This window comes from Hemicordylus capensis, chromosome 1, assembly GCF_027244095.1.
Source record: "Hemicordylus capensis ecotype Gifberg chromosome 1, rHemCap1.1.pri, whole genome shotgun sequence".
In the NCBI taxonomy this organism is placed as follows: domain Eukaryota; kingdom Metazoa; phylum Chordata; class Lepidosauria; order Squamata; family Cordylidae; genus Hemicordylus; species Hemicordylus capensis.
The window spans coordinates 410,331,339-410,349,053 of record NC_069657.1 but is presented as its reverse complement, the minus strand read 5'-3'; the positions used below and the strand labels follow the sequence as shown (position 1 = coordinate 410,349,053).

General features: G+C 42.2%; 1 protein-coding gene across 2 annotated transcripts in view; it reads left to right on the top strand.

The window, feature by feature from the left end:
* Nucleotides 1–15,882, top strand: part of CNIH3 (cornichon family AMPA receptor auxiliary protein 3) — a 151,991-nt gene extending 136,109 nt beyond the window's left edge. For both annotated transcript variants that reach the window (XM_053308018.1, XM_053308008.1), the window contains 3 exons: nt 1,258–1,370; nt 10,493–10,636; nt 14,813–15,882. In XM_053308018.1, coding sequence (XP_053163993.1) covers nt 1,258–1,370; nt 10,493–10,636; nt 14,813–14,840 — 285 coding nt within the window. In that variant the 3' untranslated portion in view covers nt 14,841–15,882. The remainder of the gene's footprint in view (nt 1–1,257; nt 1,371–10,492; nt 10,637–14,812) is intronic.
* Nucleotides 15,883–17,715: the final 1,833 nt, after the last annotated feature.

Sequence of the window (17,715 nt, the reverse complement as noted above, 5' to 3'; positions counted from 1 at the left end):
GTGATGATGTCATCTACTCCTTTCAAGATAGTGGATCATTGAATGCTTGAGGCATGGTGTCATGGCTCAGACTTCTGACTCAGAAGAGTCAGAGCAGGAATGGGAGGCTTCGCCTGCTAGTGAGGGCTCAGAGGCACAGCAACAGGAGTTGGCAGGGAGACCAGACTCTGGAGCCGATGATTCACAACAGCTGCCAGACATGATTTCTGATGGGGAGGAGCCTGGGATTTCACCTATCTTGAGAAGATGGCTCAAGAGGGAGGCTCAGTGGAAGTCACGTAGGCGCAGGAGATCATTAGAGAGGAGGAAGCCGAAGTGCTGACTCAGGGAAGCCTGAATGGCTGCTGGTTCTCTTGAGCCATATATATTTGGCAGTCTCTCAATTGCTAAGGTGCTGTTTGCAACTTTCACTGGTCTGCAGACAGTGTGCTATTGAATTCCAAAACTTTGTCCGAGTTCCAGTTTGCCTTGTTTATGCTTTCCTGCTTTGTTCTGTTAATTCCTTGCTTCTGTTGTCCTTCGCTATTTTCATTCCTTGCTCAGTGTTTTCTGTTCACTTATTACTCAGTTATTGTTGCTTCCCATAGTCTGGGGGGGGGGGACCTAGTTCAGTTCAGGGGACTTAATTCATGTACTGTTTTTTTCTGTGTGAGCCTTTTATTTTTCACTAGTGCAGATCTGCTGCCGCTTTCTGTTAATGTACCAGGGAGTGCTGAAGGAGGTTGTAAATCCAGTTGGGTTAACCAAGCTAACAGATTTACGACACATAACTGGGCTAACATATGCTTAACGGATTTGGACCAAATTTGGGACAGTTGTAGGGCCACACAGGGACACCTTAAAGGCATAGTTTGAGATGATGTCATCCACCCCAATTCAAGATGGCAGACATGTGAACATTTGAGGTGCAAGTGGGCTAACTTGTGAACTGTCTAACCAAGCTGGACCAAATTTAGTCCATTTGTAGGAATAGTGAAAGGAAAGTAGGCAGATTAGTTCTTGCCAGAACTACTTGTTGTGTTGTTTTGTTTGTTTATCTTAAAGGGTTTTGAGAAATGAGATGAATATATATTATATAAAGTGGAAAGAGAGAAATATTATACTATGCTGAAAGATGTTATTTTTTCAGTTATGCTTATCTTAAGGTACGTTTGTTAAAATTGAAAAAATAATAATTAATAATAATACAAATAAATAAATGAATAATAGAATAGAGCTATTTCCAGCAACTGTGTAATCCTTTTTGTTTTTCTCCAGCTGGTATTGCCAGAATATTCTATCCATAGCCTTTTCTGTATAATGTTTCTGTGTGCTCAAGAATGGCTGACCCTTGGCTTGAATATTCCTCTGCTTTTCTATCACTTCTGGAGGTAAGTCATAATCTTGCTTGAAGGTCATTGCTCACAGGTTTGCTACCTGACCCCCACCCTGCACCGAGACTCGGTGCCAAGGTGCATGACAGGCAGAAATTCAACAGATGCATGTTAACCTTGCATGCAGATGAGCCATTTTTGGAAGGGCGGTATAGAAATCAATCAATCAATCAATCAATCAATCAATCAATCAATCAGTGATGAGAGAGGCTGTCACTGAGCTATTAAAGGTACAATAACTCTGCTAGACAGAAAGGAACAGCCCTTATTCCAGCATATATGTCTTTAGTAACTCAGTTTAACAGGATATCATGTAGCAGATGATGGGAAGACCTCTGCCTGAGACCATGGAGAGTTGCTGCTGGTTAGAGTGGACAATACAGGGTTAGATGGACCAATAGTCTGGCTTGATAAAAGGCAGCTTCAAATTAGGCTATACTGCTGCTTGGAAGAATTGGCAATGCTGCAGACAAATGATAACAACATTTATTATCTGATGTGTCTTTTTGAGAGTAGGCTCTGTACTAATTTAGGGCTACTTGCCAGAGTTCTCTCTAATTTTTTTCATCTGTGTGCAGAATGCGTTTTTTTCTGGACGGCATTATCAAGGCAGTGTGTGCAAACATGCATTCAGAGTAGGACTTCTTGATTAAACTTGAGCGGGATCTAAAATTAACTGAGCAGACATAAATAAATATGTGAGTGCGCGCACACGCCTTAGAGGGAACACTGCTACTTGCTGTGTGTGTTGCTGCAAGGCAGAGGTCAAAGAAAAAAAATTAAACTGAGGATACCACATGGTACAATTTCTATCCTTTTGCCCAAATCCTTTTGGCAAAGAGCTGTTTTAAGGTATACTAAACACAATGGATGTTCCACACGGCAAACAGTTTGTGCGAATTGGCTTCTTCTGTGGTTCCAGTGATTGTCCACATTGATGTAACCCAGGCCTGCACAACTCAAATGACCTGGCGGGCCGAAACCAACCATGACTTGGTTCATCGGGGCCGAGGTCAATTCCTAGGGTGCTGATTATTAGAGTAACACTTAATATCAACCAATCAACTGAATTAAAGTGAAATGAATTAAAAATGAATTTAATCAATATTTAACTTTTGATGTTCTGGCAGGCCAAGATTGATTTAAATTAATATGAAATAAGTTGAATTAAAATTCATTCTAATAATATAAATATTATACAATCTGTACAAAATACATAATAAAATGCATTGTTCTTCCTTTCCACCTCTGCCAAATCATCACACAAAACATGGAACATTTTTAAGGGGGGGGGGAATATGAGAACCTCTTCTCATAATTTTGGAAAATAAGGGAGAAGGGGAAAGAAAGATGGAAAGGATGCAGCAGGAGGCTTGGCCAGAGAGAGAGAGAGAGAGAAAGAGAGAGAATGGAGCAGTCTTGGAGAGAGAGAGAGAATGGAGCAGTCTTGGTGGGGGAGAGAGAGAGAGAAAGAGAATGGAGCAGTCGTGGTGGGTGAGAGAGGGAGAGAGAGAATGGAGCAGTCTTGGTGGGTGAGAGAGAGAATGGAGCAGTCTTGGAGGGAGAGAGAGCGAGAGAGAGAAAGAAAGAATGGAGCAGTCTTGGAGAGAGAGAGAGAATGGAGCAGTCATGGTGGTTGAGAGAGAGAGAGAGAGAGAGAGAGAGAGAGAATGGAGCAGTCTTGGTGGGAGAGAGAGAGAGAGAGAATGAAGCAGTCTTGGTTGAAGAGAGAGAGAGAATGGAGCAGTCTTGGTGGGAGAGAGAGAGAGAGAGAGAGAGAGAGAGAGAGAGAGAATGGAGCAGTCTTGGAGGGAGAGAGAGAGAGAGAGAGAGAGAGAGAGAGAGAGAGAGAGAGAGAGAGAGAGAGAGAGACTTAACTGCGCAGGCACGCCTCGCAGTTGGGAAGCAACACCGGGCCAAATGGCAGGCCTGAGTGTCGCTCTGGTTTCTGCCGCTGTGAGCCACTGCTGCCGTGGGGGGGGGTAAGGAAGAACACCCGCACCCCCACAGCCATCTCCTTGGCCATGCAGTGGCTGGAATTTTTTTTGGGGGGGGTGTTTTTTAAGCAGCAGGGAGAGGGAGAGGAAATAGCCCCGGAAGCCAGGAAAAAAGGCCTCGCGGGCCACATCCGGCCCCTGGGCCGCATGTTGTGCAGGCCTGATGTAACCTCATCTTTTTCATGATTTGCAATACTATGGTTGAAATGGCAAAAAAATAAAAATAAAATAAAATTCATGGGAACTGTTGGAACCACACATACGTAGGGGGGAGGAGCCAACATGGCAACGGAGAAACAGCTTGTTGGAGAACTCTTGAGGCTTCCCTTTTTAAATTTATGAATACTGCATAGTTTTTGTGTATAAATTTTTATGGCTCATGGTCTGCTTAGTTGATTATTGCATCCAGTTTGCCTAGTTCTATTTTAAGTTTCCTGGAATGCTCTGCAGACCTATTTTGATTTTTTGCTCCATTCCTCCTTTTTTCACTGGTGCTAAATAACGCTGCGGTTGTGGGAGAACTGTTTAAAGAAGAGATGGCTAACAAAAAGCGCAGTCGAATAACAAGTCCACTGAGCCCAAAGAAAAACAAATTAAATCAGCAGCCCAGCACTGAGAAAGCATCGAAACAATGCAGAATAGATGAACTATTATCCACGATTGAAACCAAGAGGATAATTATTAATGTTCCAGTGGAAAACAGCTTTGCAGCCTTGAAGACAGAAGTGCCACTAACAGACTCTGTTTTATCAGATTCGAGTAAGTTCACTTCTGAGAAAATTGCTGAATTCCAGCAGGATGACCTGTGGCTTTAAACTGTTGATACCGATGATGCCAGGATACCCTCCCAGAATGTATCCTCCTCAAAAGGGATTCCCTCCCTTTTGACCCCCTTGCAGAATGCTCTTTTCTGACAGATAAGACCTTGGATTTACTGCTGAGGAAAATTGAAGCAGTTTCCTGTAAAGTTGATAAACTGAAAGGGGCTTTTGATGAATTATTTGGAAGTTATGGACAAATGCGAACAAATTGTGAAAATACGGCTTGGAAGGAGGAGTTCGGATGCAGTAGGTATTGTCAGTGCTCCATCCCGGGTTTTTCAGCCAAGCAGGTAATGCTACAGGTCACTCCATCTTGGATGAACCATGACAGATGGCATACACATCGTGCTGTGGTTTCCTATCTATCTCAACGTCTCAGATGCCAATCAAGATATATAGACCTTGTTGCCATAGACAGGCTCCCAAATGTCTCTGGTTTGAAGAGGGTTCTCCTCTGCTTTTCACAAGCTACAATCCCTTCCATGATAGATCAGACCCCTGCTTGGAAACTTTGAGATCTATGTGTCCCGTGTCTTTTCTGAGCAACCTTGTCACCCTTCACTACACAGACGGAGAAACCCTTTAAGAGAGAAAATTGTGGAGAGTTTAACTGGCTTGCAAGATAAGGTTCCTATGACAATGTCCTTAGATGAGCAGCATAAGGGAAACAAGTCATATCTGCCTGATAAGCACAGAAAGCCTGAGCCTGAGTCTCTGGAAGCTATGGAAATTAACCTTTCCTTGAATCCACCACAATTAGAACAACATAGCTTCAATGATGGCATAAAAGAGCTGAAAGAAACTCGTCTCTCTTTTTAAAAATACAGTAAATTCATCAGCTGCTGAGGTCTAACCTGGAAGGGGGCTAACTAAGGTTAGCTCCACCAAGAAACCCCAGCCAAGAGTGTGTCAGGATAGATTAGGAGTTCTTAAGGGCCCTGGAGGAATCATTCATTCATCTTCCCTTCCTGAAGAGGGGAATGAGTCCCTGGATATGTCCCTAGAGCCAACTGTGTCCATCCAACCTGACAGCTGAAGATATTGTTCAAGTGGCCAGGGCTTGGCAAGTGGATGCAGACAACGATTTTATGGATTTTTCCGGAACTGAGAATGTGACCGGCACGCAGGGGCAGATGAGCTCATATAATCCCGGAGACTTACAATCTGACCCCTGTGAAATAATGGGAGACAGCCCTTGGTGCAGGATACACAGAATCATGCTGAAGAAACTTTAATCCATGAAACGTCTAAGTCGGGAGCACCTGTAACTCAAGCGGCTGATCTGACATCTGGCACCCCGGGCTGATAATCATCAGGCCCCAATAAGATCTCCCTGGTTTCCTGGAACATTGCAGGCCTTAAATCTCAAAGTACTGATCTTTCTTTCTTTCTTTCTTTCTTTCTTTCTTTCTTTCTTTCTTTCTTTCTTTCTTTCTTTCTTTCTTTCTTTCTTTTCCTTCCTTCCTTCAATTTCTATACCGTCCTTCCGAAAATGGCTCTAGGCAGTTTACACAGAGAAATAATAAATAAATAAGATGGGTCCTGTCCCCTTTGGGCTCACAATCTAAAAGAAACTTAAGATAGACACCATCAACAGTCACTGGAGGTGGTATTATTATTATTATTATTATTATTATTATTACATTTATATCCTGCTCTTCCTCCAAGAAGCCCAGAGCGGTGTATTACATACTTAAGTTTCTCTTTCACAACAACCCTGTGAAGTAGGCTAGGCTGAGAGAGAAGTGACTGGCCCAGAGTCACCCAGCTAATATTATGGCTGAATGGGGATTTGAACTCGGGTCTTCCCGGTCCTAGGGACAGTTACTCTCCCCCTGCTAAATAAAGAGAATCACCTCGTTAAAAGGTGCCTCTGTGCTAAGTTAGCAGGGCAAAGATTATTTTAGTTTGGTTTACTATTTGTAAACTATTTAACCAAATTTGATATAATTTCAAATTTCACTCCCTGCTCTCCCAAGTGACAGGAAGGGTAGACCCCGGGGAGTTATAGCAGTTTTAATTTCCACCAACTTACATGTGAGAATTGAGAAGCTTCCCCCCTTTTCAGAGCTGGGCTGTGGCAGTTCATTTAATAATGAATAAAACTCACTTTTTTCTTAAAAATACATATTTGCCTCCATTACAATTGTACCCTCAAATCAAGACTCTCTGTCAGGAGTTTGAAAATTATGTTAGTTACTTGTTAAACCTTTTACCCTCATTCCATGTAGTTATGGGTGGAGACGTAAATGCTAGGATAGATGCAAATGACCTTGAATTATATGCATATTTTCATTGCTGCCCTCCAGGTGTGGATGAGGGGTTTTGTCTACTAACTTGCCAATCCAGGGATAAGATAAATAATATTGCTGGGTTCTGTTTCACTCAAATGGCAAGATGTATTGACATTCTGAATGGGGCCACAGAAAAGGATTGTCCAGGAGAGTTTACATTTTGATCTACATCTGGGAAAATGTCAACTATTAATTACATTGTTGTTGTTGTACACCGCCCAGAGCCTCTGGATGGGGTAGTTTATAAATGAAACAAACAAACAAACAAACAAAACATCTTAGTTTCCCGTAATGTGTTAAATGATGTTGAACATCTGAAGGTGGACTGTCATTTAGATAGTAATCACTTAACGGTGGTACTCTTATTGAAATCAGAATGTCATCATTGTGTTTCTCCATCAGCATTTAAGACAGAGCTTAGGAAAATTATACTAAAATGGTCAGAATAATTAAAATAAGAACTGGAAGCAATGTTTAAGTTGGATAATGTGGAAGAACCGAAAACCAATATTCTGTCAGAGGTTGTATCTAATTCTAAAATTGTTTCATACAACTTCCTGACACAATTCTTGCAATCTAGACTGCTGATTCAAAAATGTACTGACCGACAACACTGGAGATCTTAAGCATGGTTCAATCAGGACTGTATTAATGCAAAAAAGTTGTTAATAGACTGCTATAAACATTATAGGTTAGACTTAGGACCATTCATGGCTAAGGAGCTATTGCTGAAGAAAAAAACAATATAAGGCTCTCTTAAAAGTCAAAAAGAACAATGCACTAAAAGATTTATGGCAACAAAATAATAGATTCAGTTAAGAACAGGGACCATGTCACCTTTTAGAGACTGCTGATTGCCCAAACGGGGTTATTGATAGAGTGGACCACCTTATCCCGGTAGAGGCATGGGAAGAGCACTTTAAAAACTTGTATGGGAGCCAGACTAGGATTGTGGGATCTTTAGACTTTAGAAAATTGATCTTGCCTGACTGGCCAGCCGTCTCCATTCAAGAGGTCACAGGACTTAGAACCCAACTGAAATCGGGCAAGGCCCAGGGATGCGACAACATACCCGCTGAGCTAATAATGTTGGTTGGTGGGCCCCCATTCTGGCATCCCTTTTCACACATATAGACAGAACTGCTGAAATACCTGAAGACTGGAGTCTTGCTATAATTGTCCCTATTTTTTAAAAGCGGAGGAAGGATGACCCGGGAAACTATAGGCCTATAAGTCTGTTGAGCATTATTAGCAAACTTTTTGCCAAACACCTACAATTGAAGCTTCAAGATTGGCTGTAACGGGAATCAATCTTGACTGAGGAGCAGGCTGGCTTTCGAGCTGGCTGCTCTGTAATAGATCAAAGCCTCGTACTCCAACACCTTGAGGAAAAATATGGTGGTAAATCTGGTTCCTCATTATATACTGCCTTTATTGATTTCAAATTTGCTTTCGACTCCATCCCGAGAGATCTGTTTTGGTCCAATCTTCGTGCATCCTCAATCGACAAATGTCTGTTATTTTTTTATTCATAAATTATATAGCAATACATCTCTTTGTGTAATCCCAACAGTGATCTCTCTAACTCAATCCCTACAGGCACTGGTGTTAAGCAAGGATGTGTTTTAGCCCCCCTGTTATTCAACTTCTATATTAACTCACTTCTTAATATCTGAATAGAGTAGACATGCACTCCCACCACAAGACAGCAAGTTACTTCTATACTTCTTTACGCTGATGACACAGTGATTTTATCTTTGATACCCATTGGTCTTAAGAGAGCACTAAAGGCAGTTTCCCAGTTCTGTTTAGAAGACCATTTGCTAATTAATTACCAAAAAACCCCTAAAGCAGTGGTCTTTGCCAAGAGACCCAAACCTCACAGATGGAGAATCAACGGCAACATGATTGAACAGGTTAAGTATTTTAAGTACTTGTGGGTGGTGTTTCACACTTCCAGGGGGGAAAAACTGCACTTAGAATATATAAAGAGCCCCGCAAAGTGCTACTCTGATTTCAAGGTTCTATTGCTCCAAAGGGGGACAATTTGTCCCATCAGCTATTAAGCTGTTTCAAGCCAATCAATGGCCCAGCTGATCTTTGGAGCTCAGTTGGGTCCGTATTCGAACTTTACCCCCACAGAGGTTGTCTAAACTAAATTTCTAAGAATGGTTCTTCAAATGCCAAATGGTGTATCCAACTCAGCCTTAAGGCTGGAGTGAATGAACCAGCTGCTTCTATCTAGCAGGGAGATTGTTGGAGGTGGCCTAGTTAATATCATAAATGCATTGCTGAGAGAGAGTAGGGTGCCTCCTTGCCTGAAGGAGGCAATGGTTAGACCACTCCTTGAAGCCTTCCCTGGACCCCTTAGTGATGGATAGTTACAGGCCAATCTCCAATCTCCCTTGGTTGCGCAAGGTAATTGAGAGGGTGGTGGCCAACCAGCTCCAGGCAGTTTTAGAGGAAACTGATTATCTAGACCCATTTCAAACTGGCTTTAGAGCTGGCTATGGGATTGAGACAGCCTTGGTCAGCCTGATGGATGACCTTTAACAGGAAACCGACAGAGGTAGTGTGACTCTCCTGGTTCTTCTGGAACCCTTGGTGGCATTCGATACCATTGACAACTATGGAATCCTTCTGGATCGCCTGGGGGAGTTGGGGATAGGGGGCACTATTTTACAGTGGTTCTGCTCCTATCTCTTGGGCAGATTCTAGATGGTGGAACTTGGTGATAGTTGCTCTTCAAAACAGGAGCTGTTATATGGAGTCCCTCAGGGCTCCATTCTGTCACCAATGCTTTTCAATCTACATGAAACCACTGGGTGAGGTCATCAGGAGGTTTGGTGCTGGGTGTTATCAGTATGCTGATGACACCTAAATCCACTTCTCCTTTTCATCTTCAGGAAATGGCACTCATTCTCTAAATGCCTGCCTACAGGCAGTAATGGGCTGGATGAGGGATAACAAAATGAAGCTGAATCCAAGCAAGACGGAGGTGCTCATTGTGGGGGATCAGAATCTGAGGGGTGAGTTAGATCTTCCTGTGCTGGATGGGGTTACACTCCCCCAGAAGGAGCAGGTGCACAGCTTGGGAGTACTCCTGGACCCAGGCCTCACCCTGTTTGATCAAGCCAATAGAATTATAGAACAATGTCTTCTAGATATTGAATCACAAGAAGAGAGAAACAAACTTCCTAACTGTATTAAGAATTGGTGGGTCACCTCAATCTTAGCTCAGGCAAGCTATCTTTATCACCTGACATGTCCAACCCATCAGAGAGCCTTCACCTTAGCTTGTTATAATGTTTTCCCATCAGCTTGGTTGGAGGGGAGATATAAAAAGACACCCTATCACCTGCGCAAGCGTTCCTGTGAATCAGATGAAGCTGATATTTTGGCTCATATTTTACTTCATTGTAAATTTTACAGCATTCCATGTAGCAAACTGATTTTACCTCTTTTAGAGAAACTTGAGGGAAGACCAATGGGTTTTTATGTAACCTATCTTCTTGCAGATAAGACTGTATTTGCTACTTCTTGTGTCACTAGATTTTGTGCCATTGCATATAAGATCCGTCAAGCGATGGCGAAGCCCCCCATCAGCTAGGTAAGGATGTCCCTGATGGGTAAACTTCCTCTACCTAAATGCAGCTGTGATATCTGACAGACTGTACCAACTGCATTGAATGTCAGCTTTGTACATAATGCTGAGATCTGGTCAAGTAATGCAATAAAGATATTGATTGACACATGCATAGCTTTTCACATGGTTGAATTCCAAGCAGCTGCCACACCACTGTTGGCATCTGTGAATTGGTCTTTATTGAGAGTTGATTCTGTTATAAGGTGTTTTATAAAATCTTATACTGGAATTAGCCTGGAATCAAAGGAGGAGAACTATGTATGATTCAAGCTAGTGAGCAGGGTTCAGGAGAACTTGGGACTTGGTATCATTTTAATCAGAATTCTGCAGATTCTCTTAAAAGTGTTTCCTTCTCTTTTAGGTATTTCCATTGTCCAGCAGACAGTTCAGAACTAGCTTATGACCCACCTGCAGTAATGAATGCAGATACTTTGATTTACTGCCAAAGAGAAGCCTGGTGTAAACTAGCTTTCTATCTCCTTTCATTCTTCTACTATCTTTACTGGTAAGTTTCCTGCAAAGAACTGATAAAGACCTCAAAAGGTAGAGCAGTTATGGGTGCATAAAAAGTTTGAAGGACCTGTCTGTAACTGCAGCTCTGAACACTTGCAGATATAGGTTGTCTGTGCATCTCATTGCTGTGACTTTTATATTCTTTAGATGAGAACCGCATACTTTATAAAGGTGCATGACAAAAATAAAAATAATAACTGTTTCATGTATGCCCCTATTAATTATGTATTTTAAAAAATATATTTTCCCCTTCCTTTATATAGCCTTTTGTGTTGATTCTCACTGCATTTTGAAGTGGAAGACAAGGTGACATTCCTCTAACATTTCACAGGGTAAAATGATAATGCACACACAGGTGTTGATTATAAATTACTAAATCCAGATACATGAGAGAAAATAATAAAAATCTATTCCCCCACGTATAAACCAAGAGCTGGCTGAGTGTCAGACATCGTCTCATGCTAATGAAATTCACATGTGTTGTTTTAAAGCCACTTCTTTGGAGTAGCAGTGATTTTCTCACTCACTGGTCCAGATATACCGCTTCCTGGCCAGGTATTCCTATTTCCTAGCCCTGTGTAACACTTCCTAGCCAGTGTTTGATGTTTCCTAGACAGTACCATATGTTGACATATTTCTCAGTTTCCCTTAGTTGTTGTATATTGATTTGAAATTTAGCATGAGGGGCAGTTCTATTAATTCTGCCTTACTGGTTGGACCCTAATGTGCCTTTGATTAGTGCTCAGCCAAAATAGGGGAGTTAATTTGGCAAACATTTTATCCCCTTGTGAAAGGTGTCCCCATTTTAGTGATATTTCACACCCCTGTTGCCAAGGCAATCAGGCCATTACTCTCTTGACCCCACCAGTTGTGTGCCATTGACTAGTTGTGACAGAACAGAGATGGAGATGCTCATTTGAATGCACTTTCAAGTGCTTATCTGATGAAAGTGATGCAGTGTGGATTGATACTGAGGAGAGGAGAGCTGGTCTTGTGATAGCAAGCATGACTTGTCCCCATAGGGGGACATAAGCAAGGTTTGCCCTGGTTGCATATGAATGGGAGACTTGATGTGTGAGCACTGCAAGATATTCCCCTCAGGATGAATCCGCTCTGGGAAGAGCAGAAGGTTTCAAGTTCCCTCCCTGGCAGTATCTCCAAGATAGGGCTGAGAGTGATTCCTGCCTACAACCTTGGAGAAGCCGCTGCCAGGCTGTGAAGACAATACTGAGCTAGATAGACCAATGGTCTGACTCAGTATATGGCAGTTTCCTATGTTCATATGATACCATCCTGATTCAGTTGTGTTTCTGGATGCCATCCCTCCACACTACATTATACATGGGGCATACATGCATCCCTCCATGTATGCCCCATCCGCATCCTGACCCTAATCAGTCAAGCATAACTACCTGCAGCTGGAAATGAGTTATAGGAAAAAGGCTTGCTGTGCAGCAGTGATGGGAATGAAACTGCTGGCTAAGTGTTGCAAGACACGGAATGTCAATCCAGTTGCTTGGGCAGCAAGGATGTGTTTCATGGGCAGCATTAACGATTGGCATTGTGGAGCAGCTGCTGATGGCCCAGAGCTCTCACAAAAGTTCACTGTGAGCACTTTGTGTGATGATGGTGGAGTGAGTCTCTTGGCACACATGTAGAAAGGGATTACAGAGGACAGTTTGTCATTAGCCTCCTGAAGTCTGGAGATAGCCCTGATGTGCTCCCTCTTTCTTGCCCCATTCAGAGTGAGGGCAATGGGAAGGCTTTGTTGCTCTCATTGACATCTTTATGTAACTAAATCTGATTGGCTGTGTGATTCCATCATCTCATCACTGTGATCCCTGGCTGGCTGGAATCATGCACTAATGTAGCCCTTTCAGATTAAAAAAAATGTGTTGAAGCAGTAAATCAAGGGTGAGAAGCAATGGCTATGAACAGTGGTGAAAAATGTGTGAGAAAGTGCAAGTTTATTTTATTTTATGTTTGCATTTATATCCCACTCTTCTTCCAAGGAGCCCAGAGTGGTGTACATGGTTATGTTTATCCTCACAACAACCTTGTGAGGTAGGTTAGGCTGAGAGATACGTGACTGGCCCAGAGCAGTTCCCTTTAAGACGTGCATATGTGCATGCGTTCACACTGTTTTTGATGTCTGCTCAGTTAATTTTAGATCCTACTCAAGTTGAATCAGTAAGGCCCCACTCTGAATGCATGTGCACACACACTGCCTTGATACTGCCTCCCAGAACAAAACTCATTCCGCACACCGATGGAAAAAAAATAGAGAGAACACTGGCCCAGAGTCAGCCAGTGAGTTTCATGGCTGAATGGGGATTTGAACTTGGGTCTTCCCAGGTCGTAGTCCAGTATAACCACCTGTTTCAAAATTTTTGCTACCCCCCAAAATGTCAGCTTCAGCAGCAATAAACTGGGTGTAGCACTACCTAAGGGCCAAGCTACACATGACATTAAATGTATCTTTAGGGACTTAGGAAGCTGCCATATACCAAGATTGCAGGCAGTAGTCTCTCTCAGCCCTATCTTGGAGATCCCAGGGAGGGAACTTGGAACCTTCTGCATGTAAGCATGCAGATGTTCTTCCCAAAGCAGCCCCATCCCTTAAGGGGAATATCTTTCAGTGCTCACTCATGTAGTCTCCCATTCATACACAACCAGGGTATATCCTGCTTAGCAAAGGGAACAAGTAGACGTCCTTTTATCTTTAAAAATAAGCTAAATGGGGCTCTGATCTGGGCGGAGAGTGCAGCATTTCAGGGTGAGGAGTAGGTTTTCCTTATGCACATCCTTCACAAAGCAGGATTTGCTCTTAAAGTGTCAATTGGCAGCACCCTTTGGGAGAAAATAGATGCTTGGAGGGGATTTGAGGGGCAAAAATGGCACAGGAGAAAAATACTAACCACCACCACCAACCCACACACCTGGTCCATGTTAGGGCCCTGTTCAGCTTATTTTGTAAGGAATAAAACAATCAATTATTTTTAAGGATTAAAAGGATCCAGTCCATTTCTGCATTAAGTACAAATGTTCTTAAGACACATTTAATATTGCACAAAGTTTGGAAGGAAAGTTTGCAGAAACTGTAAGCTGATTTCTTTATCTTTTAGGCACATTTAGGATCTGACCAAAAGGGCAGAATTTTTTAAGTGCACCTAAAGTAGCTGGTGCATTTTTTCTAAAGAGTCGCCTCTGCCACTTGTTCCACTGCATTATGTACTTCCTAATTTAGTGCTGTGCCGTTACTCCTAATAGAATATTTTGTGGCCAACCATACAGGACAACCACTTTAGGATGTGTGCTAGTGTTCCATTACCTGGAAAATACTTTTCACAGAGTGTGGCTAAAAGCAACTTAAAACAACTTCCAACAACCACAGATATTTTTAATGGGTTATGTAATCTGCCATTCCCTTGTACAGATTGGTTTATAAGCAATGTACATTTTAATAGAGTGAAGTAAATAAAATAAAGTGCTGAGACTTCTAAACTGGAAATTTTGGAGGGCATTTAACCATGAACGGAAGACGAAATACAAAGAAAAGCAAAGTAAAGTGGTGGCAGAGTGCTAACCAGAGTGTGACTAAACACAGAGGAACCAAAGGAACTGTTGCTGAAGTTACCGCAGCAGATTTATGTGCTTAAATGTGTTATTTTAAAAATCCCTAATTAATCTTGATGTTTATTGCATCCCAGGAAAAGTTTTTTGGCTCTTTTCCAAAAAATCTCTAATTAATCTTGATGTTTTTTCCCACCCCAGGTAAAAACAAACAAAAGGAATAAAGCAGTAACATTTAAATAGAAATCTTGCCTGCACTTCAGGGATTTGCAGGCAGATATTTCAAAGATCAAACATGCTGTTGTAGAAAGGTTTTATTTCTTCATGTCAGACCCAGCAGAAGTTCAGGCACAGCTTGGAATATTGCGGGGGGGGTGGGGTGGGGGTGGGGAGCGGGTGTGCTTTCTAGCCATCTTTGTTAAATGCATCATAATCGGGAGATGCAATGAAGGAAGGTGCTACAGAAGTATAGCAAGGAAGGAAATATACAATTTGAATCAATCATAAAATGTGCTGGGTAAAGGGTTATAAAAAAAGGGATTCATGTTTTTCAAAGGGATCCTTTCATACTCAACTCTTTTTTATTATTATTCAGCATGATCTACGCTTTAGTGACTTCCTAATTCAAAGATCACCATTAAAGACTGGAAACAGCAAAGGGTGCCGAATAAAGACAAAGCCAGCCTACAGTGATACTTGGCACAAAAAGCATATCAAGGAGATGGAAGCTTTGAAACCAGCAGTCATACAGGATGTCAAAGAAAAACTCCTTAGGAATAGCAGTTGACTGCAGCACTGTGGAAAGACTTGGAGTGATAGATGGGCGGAGTAAGCGGCTTCTCTTTCTTACCTTTCTGTGTTTCACAGGCTTTGGATTCCTCAAAACAAAACAAAGCAAAAGTGACTATTTATCATGTTAAAAGTAGCCATACTTGAAGACAGTTTCATGTGATAGGAGCAAACAACTTGTCATGTTTTTATCACAGACTGGAAGCCCTTCAAGGAGGAAGAACATTTCTGTACCCATTCTTGACTGCAAAGAATGGGTGTCTTGCCAATGGGGAAAGCTATCTACAGAAACTGTGGCCAATAAGGATACTGTTAATATAGATGTGTAATACTCAGCTTTTGCAGTATCAGCACTTCCTGGAGAAAAGCTGACAAATATTTAGCTGATTGTTCTTGTGATTCATTTGACTGAGGGTGAAGAGATACACCTTGTCAATTAGACTACATGGCAGAAGCATTCAGAACATGCACCAAATCATTTTCAATTAAATGCCTTTCTTGTGGTCAGCTCACCAGTGGTTTATATTAGCATGTTCCAGCTGTGCTGAACCAGTTCACACATGATGCAGTAAAATAGTACTAATGCATTATATCTGATGACATAATTATGTCAGTCATCCTGTAGTATAACATGCCTTCTACTGGAGGAAATATATGTTTGTTGCACTTATGAAGGGATGGTGTCTCAGAGTATTCTACAACCTACAGTACAAATGGTAGAGGATCACATTGTTTGAGTCTGCAGGCTTGTAATGTGACTTCAGTTGTATGATCCAGTTAATGATCCACTAAAGTTAATGGGGCTGTTAATCTCTCCCCCCCCTCGCATATTGAATGGCTGTTGTAGAAGATAGTCAATAAATGGTGATTTATTTATTTTTGGTACAAAAATCCAAGATACCATTCTGAATTGGTTGACAAACATAGGCCGTATATCCTTTTGTGAACACACATTCATGTAGATATGCACATGCATTTTGTATATGTATCTGAGAGTGAATTTTAATAGCTGACATCCAGACTAAGGAAATGCACATGCACAAAGGAAGCATACATGTCTAGCATGCTGAATTCCAGACTAAAGCAACATGGACACTTGCACATGGAGGGGGATTTTTGCTAATCTCCCCTTCCCTTGAAATCATGCTGTGCTGCCTGAAAATATGTCCCTGAGGGCTGTGCAATCCTCGGGGTCATGTTTTCAAGTGGCACAGAGCATTTCAGAGGGAAAGGGAGAATGGCAAAAATCCCCCTCCATGTGCAAGTGTCCATGTTGCTTTAGTCTGGAATTCAGCATGTTGCATGTGTGCCTTGTTAGTCTGGATGTCAGCCAATATCTTTAAGCAATGGATTTTGAAGGGCTCTTTGCACTTTAGGTTTTTTAAAAATACTTCTGCTTGACATCAATAGTAATTTCTCCCTCAAGACATAAATACATGCTTGCATTTATTAATGATAATATGCAATTGTGATTGGCAGTTAAATTGGCCAGAGAACAGGGGTTAATTCCTTCAATCTTCCCCCTTACTATTCCTGCAACCTTTCTATTCCAGGCTGAAAACACTGTGTAACATAACACAAGAACAGCCCTGCTGGATGATGCCCTGGGCCTATCTAGTACAGCATCCTGTTCCACACAGTGGCCCACCAGATGCCTCTGAGAAGCCCACAGGAAAGAGCTGAGGACATGCCCTCCCTCTTGCTGTTGCTTCCCTGCAACTGGTATTTGCAGGCCTAGTAGAAATTATAAATGCTTCTCTGAGGGAGGGCAGGATGCCTCCTTGCCTTAAAGAGGCAATCATTAGACCTCTTTTGAAGAAGCCTGTGTTGTATCCCTCAGAGTTAAGCAACTATAGGCCTGTCTCCAACCTTCTGTTGTTGGGCAAGGTAATTGAGAGGATGATGGCCTCCCAACTCCAGGCAGTCTTGGATGAAATTTATAATCTAGACCCATTTCAGACTGGCTTTCAGGTGGGCTATGAGATGAAGACTGCCTTGGAGACTGTTAGAGGGAACAGTGCTTGCAACCCCCTCAGGTGCTCCAGAAGGATACTATAGCCAATAGTACTGAAAGCTGCCAAGAGGTCCAAAAGGACCATCAGAGTCACACTTCCTCAGTCAATTCCCAATTGGAGATCATCCATCAGGCCAACCAAGGCAGTCTCCACCACATAGGCATGCGCTTCAGGTGGGGCTGCCTTTGTACGTAGTCCAGAAACTGCAGTTGGTCCAGAATGTGGCAGCCAGGTTGACTAAATGTAAAGAAGACTAAACTAATGACAACGGGTACAGCAACCAGCCTCAGAATTGACAATGAAGACATTGAAGTGGTGGGTAGCTTCTGCCTTTTAGGATTGACCATCAACAGTAAAGGATCCAGCAGTCAAGAAATACGCCACAGACTAGCACTTGGTAGGGTTGCAATGAAGGCCTTGGAAAAGATATTTAGATGCCATGACGTGTCTACACCTACAAAGATTAGAATTGTTCAGACAATGGTTTTTCCAGTGACACTCTGCGGATGTGAAAACTGGACTTTGAAGAAGCAAGATAGAAAAAGCATTGACGCTTTTGAACTTTGGTGCTGGAGAAGACTTTTGAGGATACCATGGACAGCCAGGAAAACAAAAAAATGGACCATAGAACAAATCAATCCAGAATTTTCACTTTAGGCACAAACGATCAGGCTCAAACTATCATACTTTGGAC